The sequence below is a fragment of the Peromyscus californicus genome, unplaced genomic scaffold (genome assembly GCF_007827085.1).
Source record: "Peromyscus californicus insignis strain IS unplaced genomic scaffold, ASM782708v3 Scaffold_23__1_contigs__length_62951481, whole genome shotgun sequence".
Classification (NCBI taxonomy): Eukaryota; Metazoa; Chordata; class Mammalia; order Rodentia; family Cricetidae; genus Peromyscus; species Peromyscus californicus.
Window position 1 is genome coordinate 32,041,907 of NW_026294534.1, and position 19,907 is coordinate 32,061,813.

General features: G+C 41.6%; 1 protein-coding gene across 1 annotated transcript in view; it reads right to left on the reverse strand.

Annotated features, from left to right (window-relative positions):
- The window catches only part of Mtmr7 (myotubularin related protein 7), a 92,345-nt gene that overhangs the window by 40,408 nt on the left and 32,030 nt on the right, over positions 1-19,907 (reverse strand). Inside the window, exons 4-5 of the mRNA XM_052752074.1 lie at positions 15,776-15,933; positions 5,385-5,513 (exon numbers count right to left, since the gene is read on the reverse strand). Of these exons, the coding sequence (XP_052608034.1) occupies positions 5,385-5,513; positions 15,776-15,933 (287 nt within the window). The remainder of the gene's footprint in view (positions 1-5,384; positions 5,514-15,775; positions 15,934-19,907) is intronic.

Here is a 19,907-nt window from a genome sequence, read left to right on the forward strand (position 1 = left end):
AAATAAACAAGAGGTTTCTTCAGACTGCATTTCAGCGTGTCCTGCCATTTCCCTGCCCTGCAATTCCAACTTCATAGGGCCATCTTTCCATTTCTCCAGGGCCTGCCTGCACCAGTAGGTTTAACCAGCTGTGGCTTTAAACAACCATGGATCAAATGATTCAAAGCAAAGTACTGAATCTGTATCGAATACACTTAGACTTTTTTGTCCTCTTTCCTAATAACCCATCATAGCAAGTGTTTACCGTGGGTGGCTATTTTAAGCAATCAAGAGCCAATGTAAAGTATGCAGAAGAGGGTGTGAGCAGGGCACGAGCAAACATTACCATTTTATGCGAGAGACTAGCACATGCTGAGACAATACTTTCTAGGGGAACTCTGGGACCCATCCTCACAGACGGCCTGGAGACCTTGATACTGCACTGGTGGATGATGTACAGAACAGCCATGAATAAGTGAAGAGAGACACACACATAGCTATTAAACTTAGCTTTCATGGCCAAGTAATTTTGCAGGTTTAGCTTCTAGCATTTAAACTACACATGAATCTCTTGATAAGATGCATGATGATTAAACACATCTACACTGATTCTGTAAGTCTCCCACTGTGTGGAAGGATGAAAGGAGCCATGGTTAGTAGAGAACGGAACCACTCTAAGTGAGCCGGGCAAGAAAAACTCCCTAGTACTCCCATGCCATCACTTGCTTAGGGTCTTGCATACACATCTCCATCCACGAAACAAAATCACCCCTCTGAGTGGGAACTCAGCCTTTTTGCCTTCTCAGTCATGCTGGTTAGCTCCTGTCAGCTTGTCACAAACGCAGACATATCTGAGAAGAGGGACTCTCAACTGAGACAGTACCTCCAAGACTGTCCCACAGGCATGTCTATAGGCATTTTCTCCATTAATGTGGGAGGACCCAGGCCACTGTGGGTAGTGCCATCCCTGGACAACTATCCCTGGATTATATGAAAAAGCAGGTTCAACAAGCCATGGGCAGCAAACCAGTGAATAACTTTCCTCTATGGCCTGTCTCAGTTCCTGCTTCCAGGTTCCTACCCTGGCTTCCCCTGATAATGGACTGGAACCTGTGCGCCAAATAAACACTTTCCTCCCGAGGCTGGTTTTGGTCAGTGTTTTATCACAACAATAACAAGCAAACTAGGACACCAATCCAGCAACTTGGCCTTGGCCTGGGTTCTCTAGAAAAAAATAAAAATATGCACTTCAATGCTGCCATTGGAGGTGAGGTGTTTTTGCTCTGTTTTTTCTCTTAGTCTTTTTTTTTTTTTTTAATTGATTTTGGAGACAGGTTCTTGCTATGTAGCCCTGGCCGTCCTAGAACTCGCTTTATAACCTGCCTAGCCTGGAAGCCGCAGAGATCCAACTGTCTCTGTCTCCTGAGTACTGAGATTAAAGGCATGCACTACCACACTTAGCCCCTCTCTTCGTCTAAAGACCAAGAATTTTGGAATGGAGAGCTTGACAACTAGGTGAGGAATCCAGAACAGCCCAGTGGCAGACAGGCAATTGCTGATGTGGTTCAAGGAAACTGGGGCCTATAGGCAAGTTCACAGTTCAGCAGGGAAATACAAGGGGAATGTAAAAAGGCAGCTAAGTCAGGCAGGCCTCAGATTCACAGGAAGTAAGTAGTGAGGAGAAAGGGGCCAGCAGGTCAGAACATGGGTGAGGGAGATAGACAGCAAGCTGCAGCCAGATCCAGAAGTAAGCTGACGTGACAAGAGGGACAAGGGTTTGGGGGCAGGTGCAAACTGAGTTTGCTGGAAAGAAAGCATCACAAATGGCTGGGGAGGGCTTACGTCCTCTGATCTCTAAGGATTAAGAGTCAGCCAAGCATGGTGCACTGACCGGAAATTCTAGTTACTTGGGTGGTTGGGGCAGGAGGATGGCAAGTTCAAGGCCAGCTTGAAGAGCAAAGTGAATTCAAGGTCAGCCTGGATAACTTGGTAAGATGTTGTCTCAAAATAAAAGGGAAAAATAAGACTTGAGATCCAGTGCACTGGTTGAGCACCCGCCTAGCTTGCATAATGCCCTAGGTTTAATCCTCAGGACTGATCATGTAAATAAGCACGGGGCCAGGGTCTGCATTCTGTTCTAAGCGATCTTGGAGTTGTCTTTGTAGGATACTTTATCTAGGTTAAAGAAATCTTAGTTAAGGGTAACTGCTATGGGGATATACTATGAAATGTGGCCAATAAATCAGACACATTAGACTAGATTTTGTTATTTTGTAGTTCATTTTCTTAATGGTCAATGCTCTGATCTAAATGAAATTCTTCACCCACACATGCTTTTGTTCTCATACTTTTCAATTTTGAATTCAACCAAAGCAGTGTCAACATACTTTTGTGGCTTTGACACTTACCCTAGGGTCAGATCTTTGAGAGGACCTCATCATTACCTGGCAGCACCTTTAATATATGCCAGGGCCCTGGGTGTAGACACCAAAGCCTCCCCAGTCATCTCTATCAGAGGTGCCTTATTTTCTTGTTTGTTTTGTTTTTGAGGCAGGGTCACATCTAGCTCAGGCTGGCCTCAAACTCACAGTACAACTGGGGATGACCTTGAGTTTTTGATCCTCCTGACTAATAGAATTTCTGAGTACACCACCATACCCAGCTGGTTTATTCAGTGCAGGGATTGAACCTAGGGCTTCATGCATGCTAGGAAAGTGATCTACCAGCTCTTGTATCTGCAGACCCTGAAACAGCACGAAGTCAGGCAGTCAGACACATGGCTAAGAGTAGCATTTGAGAAAATCCGACTGGAACCTCAGCTCTGTTCTCACTGTAAACTGTGTACCTTCTCTGAATCTCAGCTTCCTCACGTATGAAAGCTGGTTACCATTATTAAAGTCAAGCGGTGTGCTACAGGGTACAATACTGTAACATTCCTATAACTATGCCTAACACCTGAGTTACTGTTTCAGTGAACAGGACTATAAACAGATAGCAAGAAAGCCTGTATTGTTGAAGAAAGTTTGCCTTAATAAAAGTCATTTGTGGATTTTGTTCCCTAGAAATTTATGCTGTAAATTTAGGAGACTGTGTTGTACATAACTCAAAGCAGAGTAACTCTAAAAAACCATAACAACAAAGAAGAAAGTGACTCTCAGTAACAAATACACCCAGAATGCTGTTCAGAAGTGGAAGTCTCTAACCACGACCTGCAAAGCTGTTTAATCTCAAAGGGAAACTGGATGGTGAGGAGCTCCACAAGGTCCATGTACAAAAAGAGGCTTAAAATTGATGTGATGAGGTGCTTTGATATCTGGTAAAACCAAAAGACCTTAACACAGGCTCCCACCACACACTGCTTCTATAGGTAAGAATCCTCATCACATAAGTCTCCTGGCCTAACAGCCTGGGGTGACTCCTGGTCACTTAAGTATGGAGCCTCAGTTCCCCAATAGCCATGGTAAGAACATAAAAGTTAAACTTCCCGTAGGAACAAGCATGACCTCCCCAACATGATATTGCAAGGCCTGAGCCCCATAGCACCCTGTTTTCACTGCTCCTTAACATGGCCCTTATTCGATGGGTAGGTTCTAATGAGCAATAAGAGCATGGAAAACCAATAAGCCATCTCACTTGAATCCCACATACTCACAGAAAGCCATATTCAGTAATGGTACTTCTTAAGAAGCCTTTACTCAGAAACACTTAGATGTTAAACACGATACTGGAATCCAAATATTGTTACAAAACACGAATATGACTATTATTCCACCTGCAATTCAGACTTTAGTGTGTACAGAGATGTGGAGATGGGAGTTCAAGGGCCCACACAGCCAGTGTTTACCTAGAGTAAGCACATCATGAAGTGATGCTTGGAAACATGTCTATCTATACCTTTGCTAGGTCAACTAAAACCCAATGCAGAGGAGCGCCGACATCGTAATAAATATACTTAGCTGCTGGGACGTTCGGAAAGTCAAGCAGAAGAGCATTTGAGGGCAGAAGTGGGCGATGGAGGTCATCAGAGGAAGGCTAGCTTCTGAGCTATTGCCTCCTGAAGATTTGGTCCTGTCTGAGATACTATACCTTGCCCTTGGAAAATTCACATGGACCCAAGTAAGGTTCACTTTTCTCCAAAAAGGGAGTAGCCTGGACCCTGGACTCACTGTTTAAATACTTTGTCTATCCTACTGTTAAAAGGAGGAACAATCCTCTATCTCTTGCCTAAATTCCTCTTCTGTCTCACTTCATCAATAAACTACAACACGTGAATGCTACTGCATCCCAATTTAAAATATAACACCACGGTATCTCACAACCTTACTAATTTTACTTTTAAGAAAGAGGAGTTACATCATCTTTTGCCTCTAAACACTGTTCTTATGTGGATTAAAACATATCAGGAGTTAAATAATATAGGTCAATATCATGGCTGGGAAAAGAGCAATGGATGCAAACAAATCCTTTCAGTGGCGAGAACTCGCCACTAAACAAGTATCTTCTTTTGGAGAAGGCAGCACAGAAGAAAGGCTGCATGCTGACTCTGGTGGATCTGCCGTGGTCAGAATATTTTCGGATGCCTCCTTTACCACCTGACAGCTGCTGTTCCACCCCGACTGCAGGTAAATTTACATTCACGTATACACAATCACACACTTGTATACATGTGTGCATACGCACGCGCGCGCGCGCACACACAAAAGAGAGAGAGAGAGAGAGAGAGAGAGAGAACGAACGAGCATCAGTTGGTTTTAAATATAAAACTATATTAACCATGAAAATCAAACCTTTTTGCCTGGCTTGAGCCAAATAATTTTTATAATTGATGGAAAAGATCACTGTTATTCCTCCAAGTTTGTTTTCCTATCTTCCATGGAAACCGAGTTTTAATTTTTAGTTACTTGCATGGCTACTTTCAAGACTGCATTTTCCTTCCTTCTCTGCATAGTTTTGGTGAACAGTGTGTGAGCAGAAGTGTTACACTTGCTTCTCAGACCTTCCTTTTAAAAGTGGGAGCATGCTGAGTCCCTCCGCATCCACTGTCTGGAGTGGGAAGTGATGGCTGGTACTAAAGCCTTCTCCATCTAAGGATCAAAAAGACAGGCACAGTGCTTCCAGAGGGACAGCTTCATCTGTGCAGCTGAGCACACTCTGGTTCTGTCTGAGTCTACCATTATTTTATTGCCAAATAGAAATGGAAGGTAAGTTTCTACATGAAACTAGATTGTCTCACACTGTCCACAGGATATCCATGTACCACTAAGAATTCAAATAAATACGGGGGGGGGGGGGGGGGGGGGGAGACAGAGACAGAAATGGCTAGAAAAAATCCCATCTAGGATAAAACATAAAATCAAAGTGTGAAACCAAGGCCTGTTTTGAGACTTTAAGACGTACGTACGTACATGGCTTTCTTTACAGTAGTAAGAAAGGGCAGGAAATCGTCGTCTGCTCCGGAACTTGGAACTGCCCACGATGATGTGTGCTGTGGCTGATTTGGGGACGTACAGTTCCGTGGGGTAAGAGTCACAAACCTGTCACCAGAAAATACAAAGGTATGTTGAGGCAATCAAGCATTACGTTGCAAACTGACACCATAAATCCCATTTCAACATGCCTGAAGGTTGCGCGTCTTAGCTTTCCTAATCAAGTTACAAAGGAGGCTGTTTTGAGGAAACCTGAAGCCACTCAGAGAAATGAAGTCCTGCCGATTCTGTGACCATTCTGAAGGAAAGCAAAATACCCATGAACATCTGTCACTGTGCACTGTCCCTTCTCTCCAAAGGCTCTTTATGTGGGGGAAGAAAGTCACAAGTGAGTATTCCTTTCCTCAAAAAGGTACAAACTGTAATTCTGCATCCTAATGGCTGACTGGCAGCCTGTGTGGGGACAATTCCTAAAACATAATCAGAGCAGTTACATCCTCAGGTTACCTGTGTTCCTGGCACACTGTGTCCTTCTTTAGCCTTCTCTGAACACTTCTGGCCCTGGTCTTCTCAAGTTTCTTCCATGCTTCCCCAGCCTACCCAGTCCCGCTTTCTTCAGGAAGTCTTCTCCCGGGTCCTCCCCAGGAAGATTTCTAGATAGGATTTCTCATGGTGCATCTCCCATTACCACACAATGCACCAGCTTTATCTGTGTTTCAAGTGTATTGATTTTGTAAGTGCTAAGAAAAGATTTGCTCCTTCTGGCAGGAAGGAGCACAGTGGAACCTTGAGAGGATCACAGGATTGAGAATCACAAATCAGCTGCTTGGTACACAGCTTGGCGTTTCTGACTCTGCAACCTCATAGAGCCAAACTACACCAGACGCTTTGTTTTCTGATCTCCAAAACTGATAGTTTAGTAATGATATTTTAAGGGGTGGATAGGAGGAAATGATCAGACAACACTTTTGACAGCGCACTTTATAAACCACCAGAGCCAAAAGAAATGCCAGCACTTGGCAATGGTGACCGCTGGCTGGCTGTCGGTGTTTGCCTTTCCCATCAGTCAATCTATCAGATGGCAGTTTCCTGGGCTTCATCAACTGTTTATTTCCTGGAAGTCAAGCATCTTTGGAGTCTTAGTAACAGAATCCACATGGGTGTAGCACTAGGGGTAATATTTTATCTACGGATCCTTTGGCCAACTCCACCCACCCTTACCACACTACAAGTCGCCACTGAAGGGAATGAAAAACCACAAGAGCGCTCTCAGCCTCCTGACTGTATGCAGACGGTTTTGTCAAGATGCCCTCAGTCCCCGCCCACCTCTATTGACTCCCTTAACCAGACAGCTAAAAATCACAGAGCAAGAAAGAAAAAGGCCATAAAAGGAATGATCACAGGTCCAAAGCACAACTTCAATCTCATGTGGGCTTGGGTACTCTCAAGGAAAACCCTGTTCCAGGAGTGGAGAGCCCAGTGTACTTGGACCCAGACAGCTAGAATGAGGCCACAGAACATTGCACTTCCTTCCTGATTCTAGCCTGGTGTCTGAATCTGTCTCAAGCAAGCAAGCTACTAGAATATTAACACACACCACTCCCGCTGGCCCAAGGGTCAAAGACGTGGTCATTGCACCAGACTGTCATGTCCTGAAAATAACCAGTTTTAAAAGGAAGTAAGGTTTTCAGTAAATTGAGGATTACGTATACTCTTACTTATAAAAACAACATGAAGAAACTGAAAGGCTTTATGGCTAAGTGAAATGACAATCTGTACTAGGGAAGATTTTCCAAAATATTGCATATGGCTTCTGAAGATCAAGAGGAAAGTGAAGGACTCTGCAGCTCCTGAAGGTCTCCCAAGGCCAGAAAACGTCTAGTGTGGTTCAGGCCACACCACTTTGCACCTCATGGCTGAAATGAGACTAGGGGAGGAGAAATACCTAGAGGGCAACCTCCTTTGCACGCACAGCCCCACTCCTACCTCTGAGGCTGTACTGCTTGCTGTCTCTGCACACACAGCCCTCTTCATTCACTACTGTGCAAGACAGTCGCTACCTTCTAGAACAGCAGAGTTATCACTCTCCAGGAGAATGCAGACCTTTATGGCTCGGCCAACGCAAAGGCCAAAGCTCCCTTACCGGGGTCCAGTCAACAATGTCCAGGCTTGCAAACTGGCTGGCACAACCTCCTTTCTTGAATACAACTCTATTAAAGGAGTCCTGCTTCTTCAGAGCACTGAGCCCCAGCCTATGAGCCAAGTATATGGCATTTTGATACATCTTCCAGTAGGATCTCTAAGAAGATAAAGCATCTGCTAAATCAATTAATCATGATAATAATAATAGTAATAATAATGATAATACCCTCAGGCTTACAGTGTCATTTAACTTGAATTCTAATAACAGTTTTTTAATGGAGCTAAAAGAATGAAATTTATCCCCCTTTCAAAGTAGGCAACACTCTCAAGTGAAAACTTAGAGTCCCACCCTGAAAGCTACAAAATACTTCTGAAGAAACTGAAGATACAATGGAATGATACTTGGATTCCTATAGTAAAAGGCCCAGTACAACTACAATGTTCCTACCCAAGGCAATCCTATCAGACTCAAGGCAATCCTATCCAAGTCTCAATGACTATTTTGCAGAAATATAAAAATTTATCCTAAAACTAATAGGAATTCTCGGGAGACTCCATATAGTCAAAACATTTTTTTAAAAGAACGAAGTTGAAGATTTATACTTCATAATTTCAAGGCAGGTCACACAGCCACATGTATTCAAAGAGTGTGATACTGCATAAAGACAAACAGACCAATAGAATGGAGAGTTCATAAATAAACCTCATATGTACAGCTGAGTAATCCTAACAAAGGTACCAAAACTATTCTTGGAAAAGGATGGTTTCTTACCTAGTTACTGGGAAAACTAGAAATCTATAACCAAAATAAAAAGGTGAGCTCTTAGCCCTTACACAAAAATTAACTCAATATGGATTAAAGGTCTAAATGTAGGATGCAAAATTCCCATAAAACTATGAGGAAAAGCTTCATATTAAACCTGGCTGTCATTTCTTATGTACAGTGTTAAAAGTGTAAGCACTGGAAGAAAATAAATGAGACTCCATTGAACCATAACTTTTATGTATCCAAGGAGCAACCTAAAGAATGCAAAAGCAACCCACCAAATCAGGGGTTTACTATCCAGAACACACAGAGAACTTCACATCAACAAAATCAAATGCCCTGACTAAAAACAGGCAGGAGACTCAAATATCCCCAAAGCTGTTCCCAAACAGTCAGCACACATATGAAAGGAAGTTCTACAGCACTGACCTGCCAGTGAAATGAGAATCAACTACACTGAGAAACTGCCTCACAACTGTTAGGCTGGTCACCACTAAGACAAAGCCAAGAACAAGGGTTGGCAAAGACGCGGAGACACTAGAACCCTGTGCATGTTGGTAAGACTGGGAAGCAGTGCAAGCACAATGGAAAGCAGTAGAGAAGTCCTCCACAGCGTTTAAAACACAATCACTACTGCTGTGGGATGGTCTTTCTGTGTGCTGCGAATATGTGCTGCTCTCACTGGTTGATAAATAAAGCTATTTGGCCAATGGTGAGGCAGAATAAGGTTAGGCTGTACAATCAAATGGAAGACGGAGAAAGGCAGAGTCAGGGCAGATGCCAGCCAGCTGCTGAGGAAGCAGGACATGTAGAAAATGAGGTAGCAAGCCACAAACCACGTAGCAAAGCACAGATAAGAAATATGGGTTAAATTAAATGTAAGAGCTAGCTAGTAATAAGCCCGAGCCATCGGCCAAGCATTCATAATTAATATAAGCCTCAGAGCGATTATTTACAAGTGGTTGTGGAATAAGGCAGGACAGAGAAAAGCCTCCAGTTACATATGGTGCTCCAATGTGCCACTCCTACACCCACATAAAGCCTGAAAACATTTTTTTAAAAAAGGGTTCTAGAACACATAAACAAAGCCAAAAACAGCTTCCTAGTTGTTATTCTCATGAGGAGAGTAGTATAGAGATACCGTGGCATGTGGGTTTGAGCTACAGCATGGTGGGTTCTCACCATACACAAGCCAAGTAGTGTGCTGCACAGCGAATTTAGCTTTTGTTCATACAGACAAAAGGGGTTAAGAAACACAGTAAAAAACAGATTCATACAGAAAGGCCTCTAATCAGGTCATGGTGTGTTTAAAAAAATGTGCATAGGCTTAAGAAAAGAAAAAGGGTATAGTCATAAAAAAATTAATAGTTTAAAAATAAAGTCTCTAAAGAGAGAAGTAACATAATATAAAAAAGAATAGGCCACATAAAGATGGGAAATACACAGGGCGTCTGGATCCTGTATAGTATTGTGTGGATTCTGAATATTTTGAATGTTGACAAGCAAACAACAGTTGCTGAGAGACGTGGGACTGAAAGAGAGACTGATGAAATACACCAGCCTAGATATTTTAAGAATGCCTTCACTTTAAAAGAAAAGTCAAAAAATACATTTGTAAAATGGAACCTAAAAGATGCATTGCTTTGGAGTAGTGGTTTTGCTTTTGTTTCCAAAGGAAACAAGAGGCTGTGGATTCATTCCATGTTAAGATGGATCAGGTTTGATCAAGGGAGAACTCCTGAACCTTGGCAGGTGATATCCATCAACAAAGGTTATAGCAGGTCTTTCCAGGACTTGGCCATTATCTCAAATTTTCGCAGGGTCCCCATAAGATTACCAGCGCCCCCAGTCAACAGGAAGTAGTCTAAAGAACTATGCCCAAATTCCCAAAACACTGTTTATGAATGTTTGTTTTCATTTAAAGGGGGTTGGTTATAAATTGTTAATGGTCATAGCAAATCTCCTTCTAAAGAAGAAAAGGGAATATGATATAGAAATGATGGAAAAAAGGGTAGATTATTATGAAAAAAAGGTAGATTATTGAATCTACTTTAATCCAAAAAATTGTTAATCTCAAAATATTTTACATTGGTAGAGTTTTAGTTTATTGGTACAAATTTAAAGTCCATTTTGTTATACTGTATGTATATTTCTACTCTTGTTTAAGGTATTATGTTTATCCAGCTCATGTGCAAATGTAGTGTATAATTAAAAAATACAGATTAATAGTCATCTATAATAGTCAAACTTATAGCCATATTAGTTAGGTTTTCTAGGTATACAAAGATATATTCCAATTAGGTAGGTAATCTTCAAACACTTCAAAGACCTACATAATATGGCATTTAAAATGTTTTAAGAACTTAGACTTTTCTTGACAGTGAGACATGTCTGCTCCTGGCAGCACCAATTACTTCAGAGATGATGGGCATCAAAGAAACTCTTTATGGAGTTTGCTTTCAATGTGGCAAGGCTAGTCTGTTGAAACTGCTCTTTCCTGAACTGCTTGACAGTATGCTGTATATAGTGGACATTCAGGACCCATAGGAAAGTGAGGGCTAAACTTTCCCAAAACAAGGTGGGATGGTCCTTCAGGGTTCTTGCTTCACAGAAGAAACTGCCAGACATTCTGCAGGACACAGAGGAAAGTGACTGACAAACTTTGCCAATATAGGTGGGATAGTCCATCAAATTTCTTGCTTCACTGAAAAGTCTGCCAGATACTCTAGGCCTATAGGCTGACAATGGATGCCCCAATGTTACAGAAGAACTTTGGATGAATGTCCAGGCAGCCAGATGTCTCTGTCATTTCTAGAGTTTTAGATGTTGCTTGCAATGCACTTTCTGCTTAGTCAGGTAATATTATATCCTTCTGGAGTCTTTGATGGAGTTGAAGACTAGATAGTTATAATTATAATTTTCCTTAGTTATGATAAAAGGCAAATTAGATATGAAACTTTAGACTCACAAAGATAGGATAGATGACAGAGCATTTTCTTTAATTTTGCCAAATACAAATAGACTAGATATTGCAACTATAATTCCTGCTTGATAACTCTGTTATAAGTAATTTTACTACATTAAAGTGAAAACCTTCCTTTTCGATTAGACAGAAATGGGGAAATGCTGTGGGATGGTCTTTCTGCACACCGTGAATGTGTTGCTCTCATTGGTTGATAAATAAAGCTGTTCAGCCAATGGCGAGGCAGAATAAGGTTAGGCTGTACAATCAAACTGAAGACAGAGATGAAGAAGGGCAGAGTCAGGGCAGACGCCAGCCAGCCACTAAGGAAGCAAGACGTGTAGAAAATGAGGTAATAAGCCACAAGCCACGTGGTAAATCATAGATAAGAAATATGGGTTAATTTAAATGTAAGATCTAGCTAGTAATAAGCCTGAGCCATTGGCCAAGCATTTATAATTAATATATGTCTCAGAGTGATTATTTAAAAGTGGCTGCAGAATGGGGTGGGACAGAGAAAAGCCTCCAGTTACACACTACATAATCCAGAAACCTTCACTCTGTATACATAAGAGTAAGAATAAGTAAGAGTTGCAAAGAGGTATTCACACAGCCCCACTAGAAGCAACACAGTTCCTGATGGCCAAGAAACAAATACAACTCTCGAATCCATCAGCTAAGGGAGGAACAAAATGTTTTCTATTCACACTGGACTATTGTTCCCTTAAAATGGAAGTAAATTCTGCCACATAAGCCAAATAAAGAACTAACATCGCATGATTCCATTTATATGCAGTATCTAAAGGAGTCTAATTCATTAACACAGGAAGTAGAATGCTAATCACCAGGCCGAGGAGAGAGGGGAGAATTATTGTTTAATGGGCACAAAGTTTCAGCTTTGCAAGGTGAGCTCAGGAATTCAATTGCACAACAATGTAGCACACTGAACTCTACTAAGTGCACACTTAAAAATGATGAAGATGGCAAATTCGGTTCTGTGTGTTTATCAAAAGAAGAGAAAGGCTGTCGATCTCAGAAACCTCACTGCTGTCACTTTTACAGCTAGTTCACAGAGCTGCAGTCAAAATCCTGGTAATGAAAAATGTGTCACACAATATGATTTACGCTACTGTATTTCAAAATTCCTCAGGAACCACCTGAGATTTTTGTCTGTTTTTGGAAATCAAAAGGGAAATTCAGAGAGAATGAGAAAAGTTCACAAGAGTGAAAAATGCCTTTCTGTTGCTTTTTTATATCTAACTCGACTTTGTTACTGAAAGTAATTTGGGCTATTGTTTGTGAATAAGAAAATATTATTATTATTATTATTATTATTATTGTTATTATTATTATTATTATTATTATTATTGTGCTCACTATAAAAATTAGCCTGCATTTCTCACTAAATTGGCCAGCATTAAAGGCTCACATGTCTCAGTAGGGTCCTACCCTAGGGAATGAATCTTTTTAGGTAATTCCTGCACTCATTCAGGAAGCTGTTACCAAGTCCTTACTTTATTTCGGGAATTACTATTAGATCCCGGGCAGAAATGAGTAACAGAGAAGGAGGCTGTGACGATGTCACATTCTCAGAACCAGTCCCTAATGACCTGGGTACCTTCCAGTAAACGTATTTACCTATGCAGATGCTATCCGTCCATGCTATCCAAGGGGTCTGAGTCAGACCTGGGTGAGCAGTTTGTTGTCAGGAACCAAGACACATCTACACAGAAACATCTTTTTAAATATTTAGACCCTACAATGTATTTCAGGGAATTTATGATGAATAATGGTATGAGCAATGTAAAGTTATTTATAAATAAAATACACTAAGGTAAGATTTATCTGTAGGGAACTGAAGTAAACAAGTCTGATTAAATATGTGGTTTAGATCATATTTTAAATTATATTACAAGAAAGACTGAGCAACTTTTTCCCCATTAACTTTTTCCCCACTTGCAGGGACTGAACTTGGGCCCTCTGCATGCTGGTCAAGTGCTCTACCACAGAGCTACTTTCCCAGCTTGACTAAAATTTTAACCTTGTAATATTTAATACTAAATAAAGGTAATTTCAGGGATGCGTATGAAATAAAGGACGTGCTTAGAGAGTTAGGCCGCCACGAGCAAGTGTGGCAGGTATCCTAGCTGACGCAGCGTTGCCAACAGAGGTGAGAGTACCAGCTGACCTGCCCAAGACCACACAAGCAGAAAAGAGCAGAACTCATCGGACATCATCCCCATTACTGGCAAGTGTCTCCCACCCCACCCACTTGAAAGGACTGGTGCCAAGGATAAAATACTCGTAAAGCAAGAGGGGAAAGGACATATTTTTCTCAATTGTAAGGTCAAATTCATACGAAGTGGATTAAGACGAAATGATTTTCTTAATGGATAGCTAGTCAGAACTTACTATGTAAGACAAGTTTTGTTCTATTTCTAAACTGGCAATAAATAAAGATATTTCTGTGATGTTTCCCAAGTCAGAAAATCCCCAGGGTTTTCACCTTTTCTGTCACAACCCTCTGTACATGGCTGGCCTTGTTTTTTGCTGTGTGTCATTCTGGAAAAGAACTGCTGTGTGACATGTGGTTTTCAGCCTATGTAATGCAGGACTTCAGGTACTATGAATGAGTTGTATTTGTGATGCCAATTCTAAGGGGAAAGTCATCAAAAGTAAAAGGGCCATATTTTCAAGAAAATATTATTCACTGGTTGTAGCTCACATTATTTTCTTCCTTGATCAAGAACAGTAATACAACTGTTTTAAAAATAAAGACATCGACTTCCTTCACTGAAGTTGGACTTCCCTTTTTCATCTTAAGGCTAAAACATTTGTGTAAAAGTTGACTTTAGCAATGGACAATCTGGTCTAATTACATTAACCTGATACCTCACAAAGATTAAGTAAGGTATCAATTATTAGATTTAAGCATAATTACAAAGAAGATTCAGTATCAGGAGTAACCATCTGCATCACAAATAATCTGTATCTCCAAGATATTCTGGAGAACAGTGAAGAACTACCTAATTTTAGGATAAGATTTAGTCTCAAACTATAACAATCATAATCAGTAAAAATGTTAATTGTAGATCTTACACAGTGTCGAATCTGGACAAAGATTAGCAATATACAAAAGCACAAATCATGATTAAAATTAGTGATTAGAGCTGGGATGTAGCTCAGATGTTTTGGGTTCAGTCTCCAGCACTCTATAAATCAGGCATGGAAGCACATACATGTAACAGGCATGGAAACACTTTACATGTAGAGGCAGGAGGACCAGGAGTTGAAGGCCATTCTTGGCTATATGGTGAGTTTGAGTTCAGCCTGGACTACCTGAGAATGTCAAAAACAACAACAACAACAAAAACCAAAAAAACATAAACCAAAAGTTCCTAAGATCAGGAAACATGTTGGGATATGTTTTTAACAGCTACATGAATGACAACAATCACCTAAAGCAAAAGCAAAGCAGTACCTCAAATAGACACTGAGACAATCTTCTAGAATAGAAGAGCAAGAAGGCAATAGGCCATTCAAAGAGTCGCTATGAGTGGCCGATAAACACAGGCACTATTTATCTATCAAAGTATGTAACTACGAAAAAAAAGGAGGAAAGTTAAGACAGAAGAGTGGGCTTGGGGTATATCTCAATGGTACGGCATTTGCCAGACATGCTCAGAACCCTGGGCTGGAGCCTCAGCAAACAATACCCACAAACACACAACAGTTAAACCAAAGATATCATTCATAGTTGCTCTCTCTTTCTCTCTCTCTCTCCCTTTCTCTCTGCCCCCCTCCCCACCTCTATCTCCCCTCTCTTGCTAACTCCCTGGAGCACTAGGAATTAATACTGAAGCTAATACTGATATGTGAGCTCATCACTGGAGGGAACAAGGGATTCACTTGGCGCTCCTTCCCTTTCTCCACACTCCTTCCTCTGAGTATAGGCACATTTTTTTTTTCCACATCTCTCTAGGGAGCCTCTTGGTGACCTTATGTACCAATTGAGAATCCAGTGAGCACATCGAGAGGCTGGTGCCAAACTGCCATCAGAGTCCCTCTGATTTCCCCACTAATCGTCCCCTGTGCTATAAAAAGATGTGATGGGAGAATGAGGTCCCAGCCAGCATTCCCAACAACTGGCTGGCCCCAAAGTCTCCACTGGGCCCCCCTGAGTTTCCACATGCTCACCCCGTAAGGGGAGAAGTATGCAGGGATGATCTTGAGGGACTAATTCTAGGTGCAGTTGGAAAAGAAAGCCAGAATGGGTCAGGGATGTAGCTCAGTGGCAGGTCACTTGTATAGCATGCACAAAACCCTGAGTTCAATCCCCAGTGGTGGAGGGGGCAGGGAACCAGCAAAAAAGAGAGAGACGTGGGGACCCTCAGACCTCATCTGTAAAGAGCTGTGGAGATCACAGTGATCCCACGCTAACCGCGGTTGTGATTTCATGCAGATGAAGTGTTTGGGTTCCACTGAGACGGTGCCACTCACTCTGTAGTCTCTATTCACATCGCTGAGCTGCCAGTAGGTATCAGGGAGGCCCATTCTCTTGTATTCTTCACTGAGATCAATCAGCAACCAGCCCTGTTCTCTTTCTTCCTTATCCAGCTTGGGATTGAAGGAAAAGCAGTATAACTCCTCGTATTTCACTGCGAGAAAAAGAGAGTAAAGCCAAGTCAAGCTAAGTCAAAGCCAGAAACTGCCCCCAAAACATTCTGTCCCGGCTGGAGTTCACCATCCCAGCCTCCCACCCCTGGCAAGGGGACAAGGGCACCCTGCTGCTATGGACAGGGTCACACAAACCCCTTCCAGCAATGACAAGAAGACCTTGGGGCATCTGGATTCGACTCTGCAAGAGCCCCCTTCCCTGCAGAAAGCAGGGCCTTCCCTCGTCGTGGGCAGATTCACTTTAACTGCTTCAAAAGTGAATATATTTTCCAAAACACAGAAAATATGGAGCATGAAAACAATTAGGAACATAGGAATTCATCAGATATCTATTGTGTTTGGATCTGGAATGGGTTCTAAGAGGGACACAGTTTGATGCTCACAATATTAAGAAAGCAGAAACAAAATAGTTACAAAAGCTATGGATTATGTTACATGTTTCCATTTAAAAAACGTGTATTTTAACAACTACACATAATATAATCATGCTGCTCTTAAGATCTTTATAGGAATCATTAATAAAATCAGTTCATAATGCACAGCAGCCTGTCCAAACTGAAGGATGCATCATGGAAGCCCTCCTTCAACTTTGCCAGGACGTTTTTAATCCCTCAGGCTTGTGAGGTCAAGCCCAAGAGCCGCGCTGCTTCCTTTTTCCCAATAAAATCTAGCATGTGAGCTTTTGTGCTCTGGTCTTGCCATATAAGGGAAGTACACAGTCCATCATATAAGCCATATTGCCACTACAAAAGTTCCTGTTGCCACATTACAACATAAAAGGAAACAGTGAAATTAATTTAGTAATATTTCAATCCAGTACAGCTAATATAGTTACCTTAACATGTGTATAGTACAAATCTCAGTAAAAAACACATTTTGCTCTGTTTGGGGACTCCAGGTGGAGCCTGTATTCCTAGAACTTGGTTCAGGAACAGCCACACTTGAAAGTGCAGGGTGGCAACTGTGGCCTGTGGCTTCCATATTGGAAGTTCAAGACTAAAGAATTCCTTGTTTTATTCTAGAGTCTGTTCTACGAAACCCATCAATCCAGCTGTTGGCACTGATGCTGACCCTCACTTAAAGATGGGAAAAGTGAGGCAAAGGAGGCTGAGGAACAGCACTCGTGCAGAGTCACTGGTAAAGGGGGAGTCCAGACAGTGAGACAGGCTGGCCACCGCACCATCTCAGTTCTTCCCTCATCCCCTCCTCCATCCTCGTAAACCTCCTTTCTCTCTCCGATGTGCGCCCATATCCTCACAGTTTTCCCAGGTCCTCCCATGTCGTGCTCAGCTTGCTGAGAGCACTCTGTGCAGGCAATTTAATGTGCTTATGTGTGACCGAAGGTCCTAGAAAGGACCTGGCCACCAACAAGAGGCCAAGCAAAACTCAGCCTTCCTGTTGTTTTGACTGCTAGTAAGATGACTCACCCACATGAAAAGAAGGAAGACAAGGGTCATATTTTGAAGAAAGAAAAGGCATTTTCAAGGAGTACATCTTTTTCATTAGACATGTAAGAGACACAATCAGACCAATTACAGTCCACTTCAGTCTCTCCTGACGTCACCATTCTAAACTTTAAAGCACAACACTGGCTGTGCATCAGATAAGAAAGGTGCACAGACACACTCACACAGACCAGACATGATCAGTAAAAACAGTTTCTGTCATATGAGCTAATGGGGAACAGCAGAGAAGACTGAGATCCTGTTCTGGGAAGAGCTGGTTCAACACTGACCCATCTTTTCCGTGACTGGGTACCATGACTCAGACTTCTGCTACCATAATGCTAACTGCAAAAGCAATTTGTTGGAAGATGCCAAAAGGATCTCTTGAGAAATCTTCAGCTCCCTGGGGGTAATAATGGAAGCTAAGCTTCCTTTTGTTAAATGTTTACAAGTGGGTTTAAAGGTAGGAAGAGAAAAACATTCCGTGACCGACGGTTCTCTGTATGGGGGCTGATAGCGAACGGGCAAAGTGCACAAAACCAAGAACTTCGGACAGGAAGATTCTGGAGTCGGAAGACGTCAAACTAGGTTTACACTGAAATTATAAAATGTTTTCTTTTGGACATTTTTATAGAAAGGGATGATAAACAAATACTCAGGCCCAATTCTAAGTAAAATCCCCTACGAGGGCAAGGCAACCTCCATTTTATTTTTGTTGTTGTTGGTCAAACCTGGATCCTGCTAATGTACTGTGGACAAGCCTCTTACTCAGAAGCCAGCCTACACTGTACACTGGGGACTGTGTAATCTGAGAAATTAAAAAGCACCCTAGCACAGATGTAAATCTTACAGACTAGTTCCCATTTCATAATTGTTCTGTTCCTCCCATCCCCAATGCTTATAACAAAATATGGCAAAATTTTAACAGTTATCAGGGAAGTAAGATCAAAAAAGTTTTTGGACTAAAGAAATGTTTAGGGGTATTCTGTTTGCAGATATTTTTTTAAATTTCTATATTTACAAATTCTAGGCATATATTATTTATGAGGTTCAATGTGATATTGAGATTATCATTATCATCATCATCAACATCACCATCATCATTATTGTGTGTGTGTGTGTGTGTGTGTGTGTGTGTGTGTGTGTGTGTGTACAGGTGTATGTGTCCCATGGCACAGATGTGGTGGTCGGAGAACAACTTTTAGGAGTTGGTTCTCTCCTTCCACAAATGGGATCTGGGGATTAAACTGAGGTTGGTCATCAAGCATGCACAGTGAACAATTTTAACTGCTAAGTCACCTTGCAAGTCCTGTTAAGGTTTTTGAAGTACAATATGGAAGGATTAAATCAAACTAATGAACTTCAAGCAATAAACAGGTTTGTGATGAGAACATCTGGAATCCAGTCTCTTAGCAGCGCTGATACGTATGATACACATTAGTAGCTAGGCTTGTCATGCTGTGTAACAGATCAACAAACAAAGTCTGGCTTATTCTTCCTAACTGGGGCTTTGGACTTCAGATGACCCCTTCCTTCTCCATTCACTCCCACTCCTGAATGTCCATCATTCTTTTTCCATTTCCGTGAGTCCAACTGTTTTAGACTCCAAACCTAAACTTGAATATGCTGTATATGTCTTCCTTTGTCTGGTTTATTTTATTTAGCACATGGTTCTCTATTTACATCCATACTTCCACAAGTATGATAGGATTTTTGCCTTCTCAAAGGCTCGTTAGTAATCCACTGTTACTGCAGGGACTGGAGTGAGGAGTGTCTCCACAGGCCCGTGTACTTAAATATTTGGTCTTCTCTTGTGCTATTTGAAGAGGTTATGGGATCCACGGGATGTGGAGCTTTGCTGGAGGAAGCACATCACAGGGGAGGGCCTTGATAGTTTTATAGACTCAGTCCATGTCTAATTTGTTCTCCCTGCTTTCTCAGCTTGTGTTCTAGACCCCAACCCTTTGCAACTGTAAACCCAAATGAACTCTTCTTAACAGAGCAATAGAAAAGTAACTATGCACATGTTTACTCAACACTTTTCTCTCCATTCCTCAGGTGATGGACACACAGGTTGATAACTGTGCGAGTGTGGATACTGCTAAAATGAACGTGGAAGGAGACACCTCTCCAGTGCAACAATTTAAAGTCTGTTGGGTGGAACAGGTGGTAGGTAGCTCTATGTTTAGTTTTTTGAAGAGGGTTCACACTATTTTCGATAATGGCTATACTCATTTATATTCCCACAGTACACAAGAGTTCTCTATTCTTTATATCTTTTCTGGTCTCAAAGAGTCTTTTTTTCTTTTTCACGTTAGCCACTCTCATAGAGGAGAGGCAGTATCTCAATGTGGTTTTCGCTCTTATCTCCCTAATGATGAGTGACGTCAGGTTTCTCACCTCTTGCTCACTCAGATCTTTTTAGAAGTGTCTAGTTAGGTCCCTTGTAATTCTTACTTGGCTTATGTGTTTTCTTCACCCACAGTTTAAGTTCCTTATACAGTTTGGGT